General features: G+C 38.6%; 1 protein-coding gene across 15 annotated transcripts in view; it reads left to right on the plus strand.

Moving 5' to 3' along the window:
* ABI2 (abl interactor 2) overlaps positions 1-20,275 on the plus strand; it is a 102,884-nt gene that overhangs the window by 48,706 nt on the left and 33,903 nt on the right. For 8 of the 15 annotated variants that reach the window (XM_084643881.1, XM_084643882.1, XM_084643875.1 and 5 more), the window contains exons 3-4: positions 7,401-7,577; positions 11,771-11,788. In XM_084643881.1, coding sequence (XP_084500007.1) covers positions 7,401-7,577; positions 11,771-11,788 — 195 coding nt within the window. The remainder of the gene's footprint in view (positions 1-7,400; positions 7,578-11,770; positions 11,789-20,275) is intronic. The other 7 variants (XM_084643884.1, XM_084643883.1, XM_084643880.1 and 4 more) reach the window with 1 other exon arrangement.

Raw genomic sequence — 20,275 nt, forward strand, 5'->3', positions numbered from 1 at the left:
GTACTGCCAGGGGGACAACACCCCAGAAAAAGGGGCATTGAGTCCTGGGAGGGACTCGGGCTGGTGGTAAGGCGGATCACCGGCCCAGAGGGCGCTCCGGTGGCTGGACAAGCTAATTCCTGACGACTACCAGCAGAAAGGCGCCGCCGGGTGAGTCCGAACCCTTTACGGTCCCTAATCAGGAAAGTATCCCTTTCTCATAATTAGGTCACGCTTTTTACTTTGTATAGTGTTTACTAGTAGGCAGAAAGCTTAAACCCTAAATACACGTGTTATATAAACATCAATTTATAATGATAAATATATCTAAATACTACATTTATTTTAGTTGTTCAAGTTCACAAACAGAATACTGATGGCTTCTGAATTCTTGAAACTAATGGAACCTGAAAACTTGCCAAAGTGGTTTAAGGGGTGATTTTGTAAAGTTTTGTAATAAATAATTCTTTGAATACAAGGCTAGTTTTTAAATTTCCATCTGTCAACTGTAATGTCATAAATCAAGATACTCCTGTTGTGTTGTCATAAAGAGCTCAAGAAGTAGCAGTAGTTGGGAAGGGCACAGCACTAACAGAGGACCTCACACAAGGTAAATGTTCCTTTCATTGTTTTCTACTGGGAGAGCCGCAGATTAACCCAGGTGGCTGGGATAGAGTGAAAATACTGCTTCATCCTTGATCTCTGCCCTTGTCCCTCTCTTTTATATCCCTCTGCCTCCAACACCACACACAGTGGGTGGCTTGTGATGTGTACAGAGCTGCAGGGCCCCCACAGCAGCCCACAGTCTTCAGCTTCTATCCACTGCTCCCATGGCACCTAGCTAAGCTTCAAGAGTATGTGTGAGGCAGCCCAATGTAGCCACCATTGGAACCCCCACCCCATGTGGCATTCTGTCAGGAAAAGTTTGGAACCACTGTCAGTTAGTTGTCTCTTATCACAAGCCATGGGAACAAACAGCCAGCTCCAAAAGTGCCAGCACAGTTGTATGACTTTCCAGAACTGGAACCATGTATTACCAGTGTATAGAATGGGATGCATTTCAGCATCTTAACAGTGCCATCACAACTGCTGTTACTGATACTAGTTGAAATATAAATCTTGAGTCTAGGCAACTGTCTTCTAAAAAAATCATTTTGTCAAGTTTGTGAACTTGCCAAACTTAAACAGGGGTTCCTATGTTAAAGCAACAAGCCAGTTTTAAAGGGACAACAGTTTGGAGTTAGAACTGGTGTGGACCAGGGGAATCCGACCGTTTAATTAAAACAAAGCAGCGTGAAGGTCCGCGGTGGGTGTTGACGCAACGTGATTTCTGCCCAGTGCTCTGAATGTTTAACTCCTGGTGAATAGGTATTTTTAAAATATTTAAGATCCATTCCTTTCCAAAAACATTTGTCAGTATTGTTGTCTCCAATCAAGTTTTTAAAAGTGAATTTTAGAATTCTTCTAGACGCATACTCTGAGTTGCAAGTCCAAGTTAGAATTGGTTGGAATCTTAGTTTTTTCAGAAATCCCAGTTTGGAAGCATTCAGGACTCCTTTTGCCTTTTCACTTCTGAAATTTGTCAACAAATAGTAAATCTTTTAGAAGGCCAATTTAATATTTTGAAAGACTCCTCTTATAGGATTTGAAGATATTTCTAATGTAAGAGGTGGCTCTATATGTTGGTGACTGCTCAAAAATTATCTAATGCACTCATTATTCGTGTAACCCCTTTCCAGAACTGACTGGTACAATATTTTGCCAAATTACATATTGAATATTGGCCTCAGATGTGTTCTTTAGCAAATGATGATTTCTGAAGGTACTCTAATTTTCTTGGAGTCACCTTGAATTGCTTATCAAAAGATTAATAGTAACTGTTCCTAAATTCTGCCCAGATATTTAATATCTGACAATTGAAAGCAGTGGCCCAAAGTTAATAGAACTTTGGAGAAGTTCACAGAACAGTGTTGGCAGTAGCCTGAAATTGCTGATTAGGAACAAATTCTAAGTTGTCGTAAGAAAAGTTATGATTTGCTGAATATGATTATCCTATTTGTATGCATGTATTTTTGTATCTGAAGTTACGATTATTGACTACGTATCTGTATTTCAAATGTAGTTTCAAATGATGCCCATTAGGCAAGATGCTTTCAGTCTAGATATGGGTGGGGAAGGACCTATCCAGGGCAATGAGTCATCAAGGAAAACAATAGGTCTAGGAGAAGCTTATCCATCACCTGGTGAGCTTTCCTGAGAATGCTCCAGACAGCTTGTAAGTAATGGCTGCTATGACTCCACAAGATCATGTGACCAGGCCACATGACTCTGGATTCTATTTTGGGATATCATTGTTTTTCCAGCAACTGAGTTTTGGAACAAAGGGTTCCCGCTATATGCTAAAGCTGTAGAAAGAAGGGAGTGACATCCTCAGGTGTTTCCAGGAGTTCTCTTGTGTGGGGAGTGAAGAACAACTGATGAACAGAGGCTGAACTCAGGGAAGTGCTGGACCCAGGCTAAAGCGATTTCTAGCCTGTGTATAGAAACCTGAGAAACCCAAGCTGCAAAGGAAATGCAGCTCATGCCTTGGGGAATCTACCAGACTGCTGGTATCATCAGTCAGGGTGAGAAACTGCTAATTCATAGTTAATCTAACTGGTGTGTTAAACTTCGTGTGCATTTTTGTTTATTTGCTAGGTAATATGCTTTGATGTGTTTGCTATCCTTATAATCACTTAAAATCTATCTTTTGTAGTTAATACACTTGTTTTTGTTTTAATCTAAACCAGTGAGTTGGAGTGAAGTGCATGGAAAATTGTAGCTCAAGGGGCAAAGGCTGTTGCATATTCCGCTCCACATGGGGGGGGGGGGGAGAGGAAGGAAGGAAGGAAGGAAAGAAGGAACTCTATCAGTTTACACTGTACAGTTCCTTGTGCAGTTCATGACAGTATAATTTTGGGTTTATGCTCCAGAGGTGGTGCATGCCTGGGAAGCTGGGAGTTACCTTGCCTGTAGCCTTTCCATTGTTGGTTCATGCAGTGGCTGGTCAGAGAGCCTGCATGTAACTGCAGCTCGGTGTGTCCCTACCTGTGTGAATGCTGGTGGAAGTGTAAGACTGGGAGCGGGTCTGCAGCTTGTCACAGCAGCACAGTGTGAGAGGGAGCCCAGGCTGGTGAGTCAGAGGGCTCAGTGGTACCTCAGTTCCAGGTGGCACCCCAGGGGGAACCTGTTACACCCATGCATTTTAAAATGAAGATGGTAGAATCTTTTTTACTCCAGTGGTTTTCTGAGGAAAATCTTTTCATGATAAGATCAGCTTGATGGAACTTATAAACTATTGAATAAACATACCGTCAGTGCTCTCTTCCTTGTTACTTCAGGGAGTATGACAGTGGTAATGGTAGTCACCTGTGTATTGAGGATCATAGTATGTCTGTTTCCTAAGTTGCAGATTATTCTGAGTTGTCAGTTTCTCATATAATCAACTGCCTCAGTGTTCTTGCAAGGTAGTTGTTTTATGAGACTGTTAAGATATTACATCTGCAACAGTCTTCAAACCAAGCAAATGAGTTTCTTGAAAAGCCTCTCTGCAAAATCTTTTTAGGTAGAATTCTTTGTATATTTACCATAAGTGAGTGCCACGGTCAGATGCTCAGTTGTTCTGTACTTACATTTAAGAGATAAAGATACAGGCTTGGGTTGCCATGCAAGCCCTTTCCCACTGGATCTTTTTCTGTTTTAATAAGTTTTTAAGCATTTCATTATTTGATAACTATAGCAGTGCCTCAGCTAATACAGTATTCCTCAAGGAAGACCGATGTAGTTATACTTTTAATAAGATACTATTTATTTTATGGAAACAAGTTTCTGCAGTACAAAAGTTAATAGTCTCTGGCCAAGATTATGATTGAGCAGGGTAAGAACAAGTAATTTAAAATCTTTTTCCCATCAGAAAAAAGGGTAGTGCTTACATTTTAATCACCTTTAATACAGAGAAGTCTAGCGCAAAGTTCTGCAATATTTATTTTCAAATTTATACTTGATCAATCATCTTATTGGTAATCAATGAACAACAAACTTTCCATTCAATTTTAGGTAATAGTGAGGACCGTGCACGGTCCTGATACTCTGGGCAGGGTCTTCAGTTTTTTCTGACGTGGGGGGGGGAGGGAGGAGGAGAAGAGTGACTTTAGCAACTCTCTGTATTGGAATATTTACATAGATAATTTTTGAACAAAGGCATTAAAGCCTCTATTCTATACCTGGCAAAATGTAGTTACATGTCATAGAAAATGTTATGTATCAGGGGATAACAGTGTCCAAATGGTATGATAATGTACAAGACAGCATATCAAACAAGGCCTTATTGTTAGGGTTATCATCGTGCCTAGACTCCCTAGTTATGGACCAGGATTCCTTTCTGCTAGGTTGCTGTGCAGACAGAAGAAAATACTGAGGACTGAAACACAGTTCACTGTTTGATCAGTATTTGTGTATCAGTTAAGCTTCATAAGATGCTCTGGTATTTTTTCTTTACTCCTAAAATGGAGGAAGAAAGTATACTGTGCAATTTAACTTTGTGTAAGAATTAACTCCTTTTTAAATTTGTAGTTGGTATAGAAGGGATACACTTGGTGGGTCAAATGGATTGGAAAAGGATTTGAAGGAAAGCATCTCTTCAAGGAGCTGAGTTGGGAAGTTCTGGGCCTCCTACATCTGGAACAGCAGGGAGCTGACCCCACTCCTTGCACTGTACAGTTTGTTGCTGGGAACTCTCAGGTATTTTAAGTGAATAAAGTTGAAGCCTAATTAAACCACATTCATTGCTTCCTGTCTTTCTTCTGGCATGAACAGACAAATGATTTGCTGTTTGTAGGTTTCAGTTTTCCTCCCATGAGCACTGGAGTAGAATTATAGCTCTGAAGAAAGTCTTGCTAAAATTGATTGAAAACTTGTGTATCTGTTCTGAAAAGTCATTGTATTAATGGCATTTTTGGTTCCATCCTTGCTGTTGCCAGTGGTGATTTCTTTATCACATATGTTCAGTTTACCAGTAAAAAGATATTTCTAATTGCCATGTCTTCAAACCCATCTTAGATTCTGAGTCAAACTGAGTTCTTCCATCTCTCCATATCATTAGTAATAAAGGTGGTTACATATTGGCAGTCCACTGTCTTTAGCTAATGCCTCTGTTGGGACACTGGGGCAATCCTATTTTCTTTCTTATAAACACAGCAGATTTCCTAGTGTGACTCACTAACTCCTTTTTGGCCTGTATGGGGGAGACTTTCAAAGGCACAGATGGGAAAGAGTTAAGCATCCATCTCCTACTGAAAGTCAATGAGAACTGGGAACCCTATTTTCTTGAAAGAGTTTGCATAAGTGCAATTGACTGGAAAGTAATAAAAATGGTTCTGATGCACACGATGCAATAGAATCCCGTTTGCTCTTAGTTTTGTTAACTGCAGTGTAAACAGGAGTGTAAAATACTAATAAGTTATTTTTGTTGGTATGAAAATGAGTACATGCAAAGAACAGATCTCTTGCTGCACATGTTCTCTGGCTAAATAGGACTTTGTATAAAGAGGACTTCTCTCCCTCTTGACTGCGTAAAGTCAGTCTGTTACCATTCACAAACACTAAATTTGTGTTTAAAATGGTAACAAAAAGGAGACACTAGAAATCACAATGAGAGTGACTTTTGGTGGGATTATATAAGTCCACATAGCTGTAACTTTGTTCACAGTATAAATTTCCTCATGTGAAATTACCAAATTTGAGGTCAGCAATGGGTTTGACCAAAATGTTGGTTTCAAGTGCTTTGTTGTCTTGTTGTGACTCTGAAACGGTGGTCCATAGAGCTGTTTCTTTCACAATAAGAAAGCAAGTCTGCCTTCAAGTTGCATTGCTTTTTCCTAGTCATGTCCCAAGCCAATACCCTGAGGATTTCCAGAGGATTTTTTGACCAGTTAAATGAAAATCCATCAGATACCTCTGTTTACCCTGCGCAACTGCTCTGTTTTGTGCAAGTTCTTCTGGTATAAATTAAAATGTGACCAATTTTACCAAAACTGGATCAACAGCAAGCAAAGGAAAATCCTACCGAGTGACCTAGACAGATTAGCAATTAAAGCTGCAGGAAATGAGGGGAGGTTTGGTAAACATAACTCTGTGTCAGGGGAGAAGAAATAGAGAGAAAAAAAGCACAAAGCAACATAAGCAATTGTGTTAAAGCAAGTATACTTCAGTCTTTTCTTGTACTAATATTATTTCTGTGTAATCAAGCACTGCAATGGAAGTAGGGAAGAAGCATTCAGGATTGTAGGGTGGTCTAAAATGAATCTTAAACCACTCACAGTATATGAAAGTTTGAGAACCACTGTGCAGTCTGAGGTCACTGACTGATGCCTGCAAGGGACCAAGTTCATTTACTTCACAGGAGTTCAAGTAGAGAGAGTTTGGCTCACAGTATCATCTGTAATACTTAGGTACAAAGGGTTAAGTTAAAGATGTGGCATCTGGCTTATACTTTGTAGTTCCTTGCTTTTTTTTGCTTAATGACACAGCCTTAATCAGTTTTGGATGTTAATATCTCTGGAACTTTCACGAGACATCTGTTTGGCAGCGATACTTTTTAATTTGCTGCATATTCATTGTTCTACCATAATAGTCATTGCTGTGCATGTAGGGTGGAATTTTCAAAAGTGCTTAGCTTTGGCCCTAATGCTGCTCCCGTTGAAGTCAGTGGATGTTTTACCATTGGCTACAGTGGGAATAGCTAGATAAGTGCTAAGCACTTTAAAAAAAAATCTGACGTTTTATGCAGAGTAAACTGTGTGTAATGAATGAGAAACCTGTTCTGATTTTTCTGATATTATCTTTATTGATTATTATCAATATTATCCTTTTTGATACCACTGCTACTATGAATGAATAAATTACCATAATGAGAAACTACTCCACAGTCTGACAAAACAAATTAATTATGTCAGAGGTTTGTATTACAGGGCACACACAAACTGGGGGAAACAGACTGGGAAAAGACCTTTGGGGCCTCATCAGAATGAAAGACATTTTGGAGGGTGACTATTAAAGTATAGATACTCATTTAGCATTTAAAATTGCTGTCAAAGTACAGAAATTGTTAAATTAATGAAACCGAATTAATAATAGTTACTAATAGAGCGGAAACTTTAGGAGGGATTTTGCTTAATTGTAAAGAATTCAAGTGAAATCAGAAGGTGGTAACTTCTAACAGAGATTGAACAAAAGGAGTGTAAGCAGTGCTTACTCAGCAAATGTTTGTACTGATATATCTGTATATAACTGCAATCTATAAAAGCATGGAGCCAAATCAAGTTTTTAATACCAAATGTACACTTAATATTCAACGCTACTGGTAAACTCATTGTGTTTTTCAGACAGTGGACATTCATAAAGAGAAAGTTGCTAGAAGAGAAATTGGCATTTTGACTACGAACAAAAACACCTCAAGAACCCACAAAATCATTGCACCAGCCAACCTGGAGCGACCAGTTCGCTACATTAGAAAACCTATTGATTACACAATTCTAGATGATATTGGACATGGAGTGAAGGTAGGTGATGTTATAAAACACTCTTAAATTATTGTATGTTTTCAAAACGTAAGGACCTGGAATAGTGACTTATTCCTGTCTTCCACATTGCAGCATGGGTTTTCTCAATTGTCTAATCCAGATGGATTTAAGAGGAATCCCCAGGTCCTGTTTAACTTTGCAGACCATTTTACCCGTGATTCTGGGTATGTGTATGACCATGGAACTCCTCTGGGGCACGGCTAAACCTGCTTACTTGGATAGAGGCTAATGCCTTTTCCCTTGTTTGAATCTGTTGTCAGGAGGTACCTGAGTAATGAAAGGCTATTAACCCTCTGTCCAGTTACTGCCACAAAATGCATATGTTGACTCAGATGTAATACCAGTAGTGCTACCATGTGGCTCATTAGCAGGATGTATTTGTGTAAAAGGCAGCATTGAATGTGCTTTAGTTTTAGTGGTTGTTGAAGAGAATTGCAACGTGGCTGATGTCCAATAATGGGTTTTCTGAACCTAAAGACTGCCACCAAAACCTGGGCCAGCCAGTTATGCCTTTTCAGGAATTTTTTTAAACACAGATTTGGGATGAATAGTACAATTTTTAGGGCCTGAGTTTGCATGCAGTTACTAGAATTGCACAAGCTAATTAGGCACTAACTGCAAATTTGACTAGACCCATAACTGCTTGCTTTTTTGCAGATACCTGGTTGGTATACACAGTAATGCCATATGCAAATTAGACATACATATTTAAAAATCACATCTAATGTAAATAAAATCTTAGCAGATGTGACCTTATTTTTATGCTATTAAGAAACCATTTGAATATAAAAGGATTGTCAACATTACTTTCTGAAAGAAGAAATGTAAATAACATGAAGCAGTATCATTTACAAAACACATACATTAACAAATCCACAAAACTTTCAAAGTAGTGGTGCAATAACATGCTTTAAATCAATTGATTGCAAAATTTCTTGTGCTTGACATGAATTTCATTATTTCACACTGTCTGAATTACATTTTATAAAGTTACATGATTAATGCAAGTAGACAAATCATCTTTGAATTTAAAATTGAAATTCAAAGCATTCTTTTTTAAAGATCTTTTCAATAAAGCAATATTTTATTCAAGAGCTTTTGAACATTGTTTTTATAACAAATACATATCTTATTTTTCATTGGAAATGTTTGCTACTCAATTTGTGTACATAATCTGGTAAAAAAAAGTGATGTTTTTCAGCACATTTTTGCAGAAATATTTCATATCTGGAAAGCTCTTTAAGAAATCAGCTGCCTCGTATTAAAATCTGCTGTCTGTTTCTATAAAAGAATTAGTGCATATCAGCAGAATTCCTTATGGTGAATCAATGAATATATTAACATGTAGCGCATAAAAGTGAATTATCATAGCTATCGTTTATGATAACTTTGAGTTAGTGATATTCTTTCAGGACAGATTAAGGAAAAATTATTTCTCTGCTACAGCACAATTTAATTTAGACTCAGTTGTACACCCATTGTAATCAGAAATCCTGTTAACTTCAGTGCAACAAGATCAAGCCCAAAGTGATATGATAAACTATGTTCTTGCAAAAGACTCTGACATCAAACCTGCTCAAATGAATGGATCAGTGTATCACATGTTAAGACCCTGTGACCAGGTCCTGTGACAGTTGTTTAAAAGCAAAGTTTGCTCCAAAGAACCTCTAAATTGTGCTGCATTTTTATTTAGGAAATGAAAGTCTGTAAACATTGTATAGTTTGTCAAATGATCATCAGTGTGCACTGCTACTTGAAATAATAATTTTTCTTTTGTCTGTAAGGTCCACAGATCTGTTAGATAATGGACTCTCATCCTTTATGCAACTCTATAGACAGAACTAGTCACCTCACACGGAAGAGTTCACTTTTTTTTTTTGATTTGTTTGTTCTGCCTCCAGAACAGTCTGATCAAGTGCTTTACAGTTTCAACTTCAAAATGTCTAGTGGCTGCACAATCCAGCATACAGACAGAATAAGGATATCTTTATACTGGGATTTTAAGTGATTTCTCATAGATACATCTTTAGTTCATCTTCCTAAGATTTATTGATCACTGCCATGGGACCTAAAGGTGATCCTTAACATGGTGACTCTTAATCTTATTGAGCCCAACAGAAAGGTATCCATGTATTTCTGCTCCATCAAAGTGGCCATCCTGGTAGCCATTACCCCCCCAGAAGGTGGTAGAGCTTAGGGCCTTATCTATTGAGGGATAATACATGTTCCACAATGATATGGACATAGCCTTTATCCCGAAAATTAACTCAGTTTTTGACAAACAGTGGCGAGTATGATTTTTTTGGGCTCTGTGGAAAAATTATCTCCCAGGAAACAAGTTGTGGCATATATTGGATGTTGGTAGAGCCTTTGAGATCTACCTCTGTCACACATAGTGCTCCATTGATTCTCTACCATCTGATATCTAAAGAAAAGAGAGAGTATCCAAAGCTACTGTTTCAGAATGGTTGAGATGGTGCATCCATGAAGCCTAAAAGTCAGTGTCTCTTTCCAGCAACTGAGGTCAAAATCCACTCACTGAGAGTGGCAGCAGCCGACCCGGCTAAGTAACTCTACATGTGCTATGAGATCTGCAGGATAGCCACTGGGTTATCCATTCATCCCTTTTCAAAAATTTATAAGCTGGACATTCAGGCATCAGTGGATGGTACCTTCAGTTAAAGAATGTTTCATGCTGTAGTAGAGAAGGAATTTAAAATCCTATATGTAGTTAGTTCTATTTGAACCCTCCCTGAAGCCACACTATGAAAATCCCATTGGTTAATGAATCAGTGGACCTTGTAGATGAAAGAGAAGAGGGAAATTTTATTCTGATTTGCTAAAAATTTTCTTCCTCAGAGTTAAAAGATCCTCAGATCTGACCCTCCCTTCTTTAGAGTATTTCTCTCCCCAATAGGATAAAAAATCCTGTTCAGTTCATTTCAGTTAACTCACAGTTATGCTCTGCAGTAAGAACTCACAGTATATTACTGTAGTGCATATAATCTCATTAAGTTTCAGACCACAGGGGATATTACCCTTTGCCATGGAAACTGTCTCAACTGGTGAGCTCTTCAGAGTAGCTTGCCATGCTCTCCCGTGGCAGTGACTGACAAGTCTGGCTCTGGTTATGTAGCTTCATGAAGCTGAGAGCCTATTGGTTATTAGATCTGTGGACCTTGTAATTTAGAGGAAATTTTCAGTAAATCAGAAAAATGTATTATACCCATATAATATAGTGGGGTTTATTTGGGAACTAAACAACGGATGACCCAAAATATGGTATGTCTAGATGATTAACAGTTGGGATTCTGAGCTGCTCAGTGTTCCCAGTATTACATAGGGTATAAGAAAATGCAGCATTCTTAAAAATTACTTAGAACTAAAAAAACCAAATAGATAGTCAAACCAATGGACATGTATTTCTGAACACATTTTGGGCTTGTGAAACTATCCGGCATTGTGGCAGCAGGACATAAATACAACTTAACTTTAAAAGTTAGTGCCTAAACTCCCAATTTTACTCAGCCTTTGGAGTGCAAAAAAATTGAGATTCAGTGTTCTCCTTGCTAGGAAATCTTTCATCACTTCCGGTCCAGTGCTAGCTGACATGACAGGGTTGGCTGACAGGGCACTTTTAGATTAAGTTAATACTCCAGAATTAATGTACTGCTGCTTCAGCAAATTGGAATGATAGTAATACATGTAAAACAACGTTTACTCGCATCCAAATTCTCACAATCAATGAGGATGCTTTTTGCCATTTAGTATAAATTCACTTCTAAAGTTTATCCACTTAGAATCCAACCCTCACTGTGGGGAAAATGTTGACCCTTCGAATGTTAGCAGTGGGAGAACTTGAGTGACTGCACTGTCTCATGAGTAGTCCTCCAAACATTTGGATGTTTAGTTACCTAGTTAAATTTAAGACATATCTGAAGGCTGTTCGATTAATCAGTGTGTCTATTAAAAGTTTCATCTTGAAAATCTTTTGTTCATGGCACATTCTGCTTTAACCACTCTTTCTATGATCTATTGATACATTATTTTGTTGATGCTGAATGCTTAACTTTTTCTTTCTTATTTCCTTTCTCTTCATATCCTGAAGTTCCAACTAACCTTTCAATGCTTTTTTCCCTTACCTCTTTTATTTGCTCCATGTATGCATTAAGTGGTTGCTTAGATTTAAGGTAAGAAACCCCAGGGCTGGATTTCCATTCTTATTCTTTAGAGACTATTACACATAGGGAGAGATTTGAAATTAGCATGTCACTAATAATAATTTTTTAAAAGAATAAGCCATTCCTTCTCCCTACCTTCAGTCTCAGTATAGATTGACATTTTGCAATATAAATGGATGGGTTTAATGTAGCTAATATTTGCAGTTAATTATAAAAGCTTACAGTGAAATGTTGACTCATTTTAGGATAGCTAGTTTTCACCTGACAAGGGAGAAATAGTATATTACACTGAGTAGGAATAAATGGCATATAAATGAGTAGTTAGCCGAATTTAAACCTCCCCATGTGTAATACTCTTTTTATCCTATATACGGTGTGATTTATGATTCACTTTGTGACCAATATTTCAGTGTAAACTTACTCAGATAAAGGGACACCAAGGTTGTGTTGAAAAATCAAAAAATTTTTATATGAAGTTCTGCATTTTTTTTAAAGTTGCAGTATCACACATTAGTTACTTTCAATGAATGTCAGAGTTACTCTTTATATAAAATACTGTATGTATAGTGGCAAATATTACAGATATTTTCTCAGACTTGGGAATATCACTATGCAAAATGTTAACCCTCTCTTAAAAATATCAGATTGCTTTTAGTATGCCACTAATCTAGCAGTATTATGTTTAACTCATCAATGTACTTAAGCCACAATCCTGCAAAGTATCACACGTGAGTACTCCCAGGTGAGCCTAAGGCCAGCTCCGCACTAGAAACTTACCTTGGTATAACTGTCACTCAGGGGTGTGAAAAATCCACACCGCCGAGTGATGCAGTTATGCCAACTTAACCTCCGGTGTAGACAGCACTATGTTAACATAGCTACTGCCTCTCGCAGAGGTGGTTTAATTACACCAACAGGAGAAGCTCTCCCTTAGGCATAGTACAGTAGCTCTATCAAAAGAAGAAATTAGATTGGTGGTTTGCATGATTTATTCTTGACAAATCTATGTAGGCTATTACTTATTACCTTATCTTCTAGATGCTCATAAATTGATTGCTTAATTTATTGTAGTATCTTTCCAGGTATCAAAATTAGACTGACAGTACAGCATTTGTAATGCAATAGTTATGCATATTTAATACTGAATTTCACAGAGAGCAATTCTGTAAAAATCCTATTCTTGGTATGGTAACTTTGAATGATTTGGAAAAGCAGCTGGCATATTCTTAAAGTTTTCATTACTTTCTCCAAGCACAAGTTATGCAGAAGTAATGATCTAAAAGTATCGTATGTTCACTTCATTATAGAGTAGAGCTGGCAGGTTCTCTTCCCCTTTGCAGTGATGGTAAGAGCCTCTTTTCTGCCTTTCAGAGTAAGAAATTCTTCTATATATAGAACTTGAATGATGCTAGCATATTTTTCTTTATAATGTAGGTCAAATTAGAATTTTAAAGTTACTTGTCAAAGAACATCCTTGATCTCAAGCTTGATTAGGCCAGTCAGACAATGTGTGTCAGACAGTCTTTTGTTGCCAGATTTGTGGGGTTTTCTTTATTATAATAATAATAAAAAGGTGTATTGTATGTTGCTCTTTGAGGTTTAAACAGTTCATTTGATCTGACTTGCACTTAAAAATTCTAGGTGCACAGACTGGCACATATGACTTGAAGCTGCAAGTGAAAAATGGCCTCCATAGTCATATAAATACAATTGAATTACAGTTGTCCCATTTTGGAGGAGATCACATATATAATACTTACCTTAGCATTTATTGTTTTTTTTTTTCACATTTTAATTGCAGGCTTTGCTACACAAGAAAGTTGCACAGGTTAACTAAATGGGTTGCTAAACTGATTTAGGTATAACAATGCAAACCTCTGTTTAGACATTTGTGTATGTTTGAGTGGCTTATTTTTGGTTTAATTTAAACAGAATTGTAATCTGCTTTCGCTAAAACAAGATAAGGCTGGCTAAACTGAACTAAGTGTTCACACAGCTTCTTGCACCAGTCTAACTGAATCAATTAAAAATCACACATTGCAGCTGTAACTTTTTAGTATAGACAGTTCTCCCATCACTCCATGTTAGTTGGACGTGATACAGAGAGGTTTGCTCACCTGCCACTGACTCAACATACAAGCCTGGGCAAGTGAGTAAATCTAAGCCAGGGTTAGAACTCAGAAGTTTCTGGCTCACAGTCACAAGCTCAGTCAGCTGAGTATACATATAATAGGTAAGAACTGAGGTGGGTTGGGAAGGTAATTTTTCTCTCAGCCTGAGGTTGGTTTTGCTGGTATTAGGTGAAAGATTGCTCCAACATCTTAGATATTTGAAATACCTGAAGATAATTCCTAGAGTATTGTTGAATGGGGCATTAATTTTATTCTCAGAAGGGCTGTAAGTATAAGTGGTATACATCAGGAATGGGCAAACTACGGCCTGGGGGCCGCATCAGGCCCTTCATACATTTTAAACTGGTTCTTGAGCTCCCACCAGGGAGTGGGGTCTGGGACTTGCCCTGCTCTGTCGCTCCAGCCGGGGAGCAGGGTTGGGGGCTTACCCTGCTCTGTGCATGCTGTGGCTCCGTGCAGCTCCCAGAAGCAGCAGCATGTCCCCCCTCCAGCTCCTACACATAGGGCAGGCAGGGGGCTCTGCATGCTGCCCCCTGCACCAAGTGCCACCCCCGCAGCTCCCATTGGCCGGGAACTGCTGCCAGTGGGAGCTGCAGGGGCGACACCTGTGGACAGGGAGCATGCAGAGCTGCCTGGCCACGTCGCCGCGTAGGAGCTGGAGGGGGGAGATGCCGGTGCTTCCGGAAGCTGCTTGAGTTAAGTGCCGCCAGGAGACTGCACCCCTGACTCCCTGCCATGCCCCAACCCCCTGCCCCAGCCTAGATCTACCCTCCTGCCCTCCGAATCCCTCAGTCCCAGCATGGAGTACCCTCCTGCACTCCCAACCCCTCATCCCCAGCCCCACCCCAGAGCCCACACCCTCAGCTGGAGCCTTCACCCTGCACCCCTGCCCCAGCCTTCACCCCAACCCCCTCCCACACCCTGAACTCCTCATTTCTGGCCCCACTCCACAGCCTGCACCCTCAGCCAAAGCCCGCACCCCAACCCTCAATTTCATGAGCATTCGTGACCCACCATTTCATTTCCATACCCAGATATGACCCTCGGGCCAAAAAGTTTGCCCACCCCTAATCTACATTATGGGAGAAGGATAGTTCGTGCTTGAATGTCCTAGAAAATCTGAAGTCTGATTGACCAATGAAGGAATTCCCATAAAAATGTGTGAAAACATCTCTTTAGGGATTTTTATTCTATATATTTTTCTATACTGCACTTACCATGTAGAATCTGAGTGCCTTCCAGGAATGCATTAAGCAGTGTGATTACGTGTCTGTCACCTGTTTGTTCTCTCTTCCTCTCCCCAGAGGGTGAAGTATGTGCAGTGGGTTAAGTCTGACTTCTTCTCTGGAGAGTGCTTCCTCTTGAGACCTGATCCTGAAGAGTATTTTGTATTTAAAGAAATGTTCTCTATTGACATGTTCACTGCTATTTGCAGCTAAAGGGTCACAGTGTTTAAAGTAGATCCTGTTGTTAATTCTTCAGATCTATAGACAGTAGTTGCCAACATGCCATGTGAATATACAATACACCTGTGCAAATCTAGGAGCTCGTAGCATGTCTGGTGATTAGGTGTTAGTACGACTATAAAATACATATCTATGTGTCTATAAAATATTTGTTCATGGGACTACTTTTTTTACCCATGAAATCATTCCTGAAGGTTGAATAGTTCAGTCAGAGCAATTGTGCAGTTCATTCAAGGCTGCTGTCATGTAAAAAAAAAAAAAAAAAAATTTTTTTTTACTCTAATTGTTGTAGTTTCATATCAGCTATAAGTTAATTGCTTCATAATAGATTTACACTGCCATACAGTGGGAGACTGAAGGACTCAATCTATTTTACTTATCAAAGAGAAGATTGAGATGACTTGATGATGGTCTCTAAGACTACAGGGAGAAGATTTCTGATAGCACAGAGCTCTTTTAATCTAGCAAAGACCTAACCAGATCTAGTGGCAGGAAGCTGAGGTAAAGCAACTGGAAATAAGGAATAACTGAAAAAACAGATTAAGAGTGAGGGTAATTAGCCATTAGAACAATTTACCAATGGATGTAATGGATTCTTTCACTTGAAAAGTCTTAAAATTGGATGATTTGTAAAAGATCCGGAGTTGTTGAGCTTATCTAGGCTCTTTCCTGCTGAAAAAGCTGATGGCGTAAGAGGGTGGCATGGTTAAAAATTGAAAAAAGCTGGTTTTGGGGAGGATTGGGAGTTCAAAAATAATGGCTGGTAGGTTTGGCGATTGTTTCCAGGGTGACTTGCAAAGGAAAAAATGAGTGTTCACCTATTTTCTCTTTTTTGTGATTCATAAAGAAGGTGGCCTAAACTTATTAAAGGAGGAGTTTTCTGTCCATCCTTTTTTATTTTGCATTAGAAAAACAGGGGAAAAGCCTTTGAAAACATACCTTTTGAGCTGCCTTTATACCTATAAAGAAACAAATACGTGCAAGTAATTTTATTTCCTTTGCAGTTCACTTTTAAATATTTGCAAAGCAGTTTTGTGTTCTTCAGCCACCTTGTCTTCCACCAGTTTGGGTGCCTCTATTGATAAGTGTTGCATAATCTCCAAACTTGTTCTGACTGTGAATTAAATCCATGCTGCCCTTGAATCAGAGTTATCTTGTCAGTATCTCCTATCATTTTTTCTTCATCACAAGTAGATCCAGGAATCAAACACCTTAGAAGTATTTATGGTTCTTGTAGTTCATGGGGCACTAGAAGACAATGCAGCATGCTACTTTTCAAAATCTTTTCAACTGCCTAATATAGAAAGAATTAAGTTGCTTCCTTTTTTGCAATGAGAGTGGGGAGTTACAGCCTAATAAATCACTGAACATTCTGACAATACTTACATCCATTTATTCATTCTTGACATAGCTTGCGTGGGAAACCTAGACTCACCTTTATACTAGTTGAGTATCAGAGGAAATGAGAAATGTATATGTTACTGTCATTTCCACCCCACAAGAATGCAGCTGAAGGGAGGAGTTAAATTTATGCTGATATTATTTATGCTGGAATTCTGAACATGAATTGAGGAAATAGCTTTGTGTGGATAGGTAATCATGTGGGTAGTTGTGTGGTAAAATTTCCTGTGAGCCTTTTTGGACAGATAGTATAGTTAATGAAATATGGCCATTATTCATCATTGGTGGCAGTATAGGAGGAAAGACACAATTGTGTGATAAAAACAACATGGAGGTGCTCTTTATCATATGGAATTTATAACATAGCAATAGGGTGTCCATTGCTTGACTAGAATCACTCAGTTAGAGCCATCTATGTTCTGAATTGCTAACTTCTAGTTGCACACAATAAGGAATTGCTTGAAGGTAACCAAACCCGAATAGGGTGACCGTAGCTTTTAAAGCAGCTAGAGGTTTCTTTTTTTGACCTTTTGTCCAGAAGAAATAGCTTTGAAGAAAGTTCGCAATGTTCACGTTTTTTACCCCCCCCCTTAAAAATTAAGAAACCCAAAATTTTCCAGCAGGAATCTAAATTATTAAGAATAATGGGACAAACACGATTCTAAACCTTCAACTTTACTTGTGGGACTTCAGTTTTTTTTTGTTTTTTTTTTTAAAAAGTACCAGCAAACTAAAAAAGAAAGTAACTTTAAGTACTGTTCATTGTCCTTTTGTAGGTCGTGTGTGTAATTCTGCCCCCACAAGATATATGGCTTCAGAAGTTCAGAAAATGCTGCAAAACTTGCCAAATTTCTCTTTATTTTGCCAGTTAAGAGCCAAAAGTTAAGTATCATAATTGGAAGTTGTTTCCTTTTTTACATATAAAAATGTGAGAAAGTTTAAGGAAATGTGGTTTGGTTTTGTTAATGTTGAAAATGAAACATCGTGGGGCTTTAAAAATTCCATAAAAGAGTAATACCAAGTGGATGGACTCAGAAAATATGTATTGCTAATATGGTATGTAGGAATGGCAGGAGCGTCCTCAGAGTTGGTATGAATGAAGCACTTCCAGCATAGTGTTGCTGAATTACCATTGAACCGTTTTAATGTCTCAGAACACTTACGTGGATTGTCCACTTACTAGTTTTTTCAGTTGAGGTCATTACTTTGAAAAGCTGTGCATGGTCTGGTAGTTAGTACGGAGGACTGGGAGTCAGAAGGCTTGGGTTCTACAGTGTTCCCAGTCTGCCAAGCCCAAGTTAGAAATTTGGACCTTAGTGACTTTCCAAAATTTGAGTGCCTAGTGTCAGGCATCTAAACCATATTTAGGTACCTATATAAGTCTCCTGATTTTTAGAGGTGCAGAGCACTGAACAGTATGTGATTTTTAAGTTGCTGCTTTTATTGGTCACAAGTTCCTTAAAGTGTCCTTTGTAAAGCTTAATTTTAAGAATTCTGTTGCGTTAGGTTCTGTATGAACACACACACAGTGCTGTATTAAAACATGTAGCCCAGATGAGCTGACAGTCTAAACTGAGATAAATGAGCGTGACAGGAAGGGAGATTTCAGAGTAACAGCCTTGTTAGTCTGTATTCGCAAAAAGAAAAGGAGTACTTGTGGCACCTTAGAGACTAACCAATTTATTTGAGCATGAGCTTTCGTGAGCTACAGCTCACTTCATCGGATGCATACCGTGGAATGCATCCGATGAAGTGAGCTGTAGCTCACGAAAGCTCATGCTCAAATAAATTGGTTAGTCTCTAAGGTGCCACAAGTACTCCTTTTCTTCTTACAGAAAGGGAGAGTTAGGAGGAAGGGCAAGTACAACTAAGATCTCTCTCTCTCTCTCTCTCTCTCTCTCTCTCTCTCTCTCTCTCTCTCTCTCTCTCTCTCTCTCATATACTTATGTGGCCCCCATTACCACAGTGTGTGAGCATCTCACAATCTTTAATGAATTTTAGCTTGCAGGACTCTCTGAAGCAGGGAGTACTAGTATCCCTGTTCTATAAATGAGGAACTGAGGCACAGAGAGACTAAGCCTGTATACTGTACTGCAAGGTGGAGTATGAGGGTGTGAATTTCAGAGTGCACCAAAGTATTGTGTTCTAATTGCTCCATGGTGATGTTGTTAGGGTGAGTTAAAGTGTACCTAATTTGCATTAAAGTAGTACTGTTTGAAAGAGGAATACATTAACACGAGCTGGGTACCATTTCGTTTGCACCAGCAGCATCAACGTGGGGCAGTTAGAGTGCAACAATTTGGTCTGCTCTTCAGTTACTTGGCGCGTGAACACCTTTATCTTTTAGGAGGAACTTAATTAGGAAATAAAATCAGAACCTCTTAGCAAGTACAGTTAAATTAAGTATACCGGACAAACTTAAAAATCTGGCAGTGAATGCAAGAATAATGTTCAGTTCTCTTGCTGCTTATTTTTAAAAAAATCTTTACGGTCACTCCTTTAAATTCCCCGAGTTGAGGATTAGTGTAGGAAGATATTTATGTATGACATGCATGTGTGTGCACACACATAGAAAGGGTATACAAAGGGTATACATATGCAGATATGTGAACATTTTCCCAGTAATGGGGGAATGAATATTTTCCCTCTATTTCTGGTACTAGAAATCTTTACATAGACGGTGAAGAGGGACTTGAAAATTGCATCTTTCTTGGGGTAGGGGGTTAGGGGTGAACTGACTTGCATCTCAGCTAAAGTTACTGATGCAATTTCCTACTTTATCCTAATGCTGTCTCTCTCTCCATTTCTCCTCATCCAAGATAATCGGAAAGCTTTCTCTGTATGTTGTGTGGTATTATTCTAGCAATGAAGGTCAGTCAGTGTTAATCAGAACTGTTGAAATAGCTTTGTATTTCTCATTGCTTTTCTTGATTATTTGGCCTTAAGTCAAAGTGGAGACTCTTCAAACAGAGCTGTGTAACAGACAATAGCTAAACTTTAATCAGTCAACTCTTTCAGATTTGTAAATCAGCTCTGTAAACCTTGATTACTTGCCCTCTTTCAGCATTACAATTTCAAAGTCATCACATGGGGGAGTCTAAATTTAATCTGCCGGTCATGCATTACCCCCTCTTTCATTTTAGTCTTTTTAAAGAATGTCTCCTTTCTTTTTCACTGTTTAAATTCCTTGTTAACAAAGAGATTCTTGTACTGTTTTTAAGTCACGTTTTTTAAAGCTGTTTCTTGTCCATCTTATGTAAAAGATATTGGCAGTCTCTGGAGTTCTACATTGGTGAAGAAAACAGCAAGCATGACTTCCAATTTTCTGCTTCACTGTTCACTTTACTTTATCCTCCAACTACTCCCATCCCACTACTCTGGGGTTGGGACTATAATCTCTGTTTGTACAACTCCTAGTATAATGGGAGCCTAATACATTATTGCAGTACCTATTACTATTGTAATATTATTACTAATAACAGTAATGTAGTTTCTTC

Source organism: Lepidochelys olivacea (genome assembly GCF_965140295.1).
Source record: "Lepidochelys olivacea isolate rLepOli2 genome assembly, chromosome: 11".
In the NCBI taxonomy this organism is placed as follows: domain Eukaryota; kingdom Metazoa; phylum Chordata; order Testudines; family Cheloniidae; genus Lepidochelys; species Lepidochelys olivacea.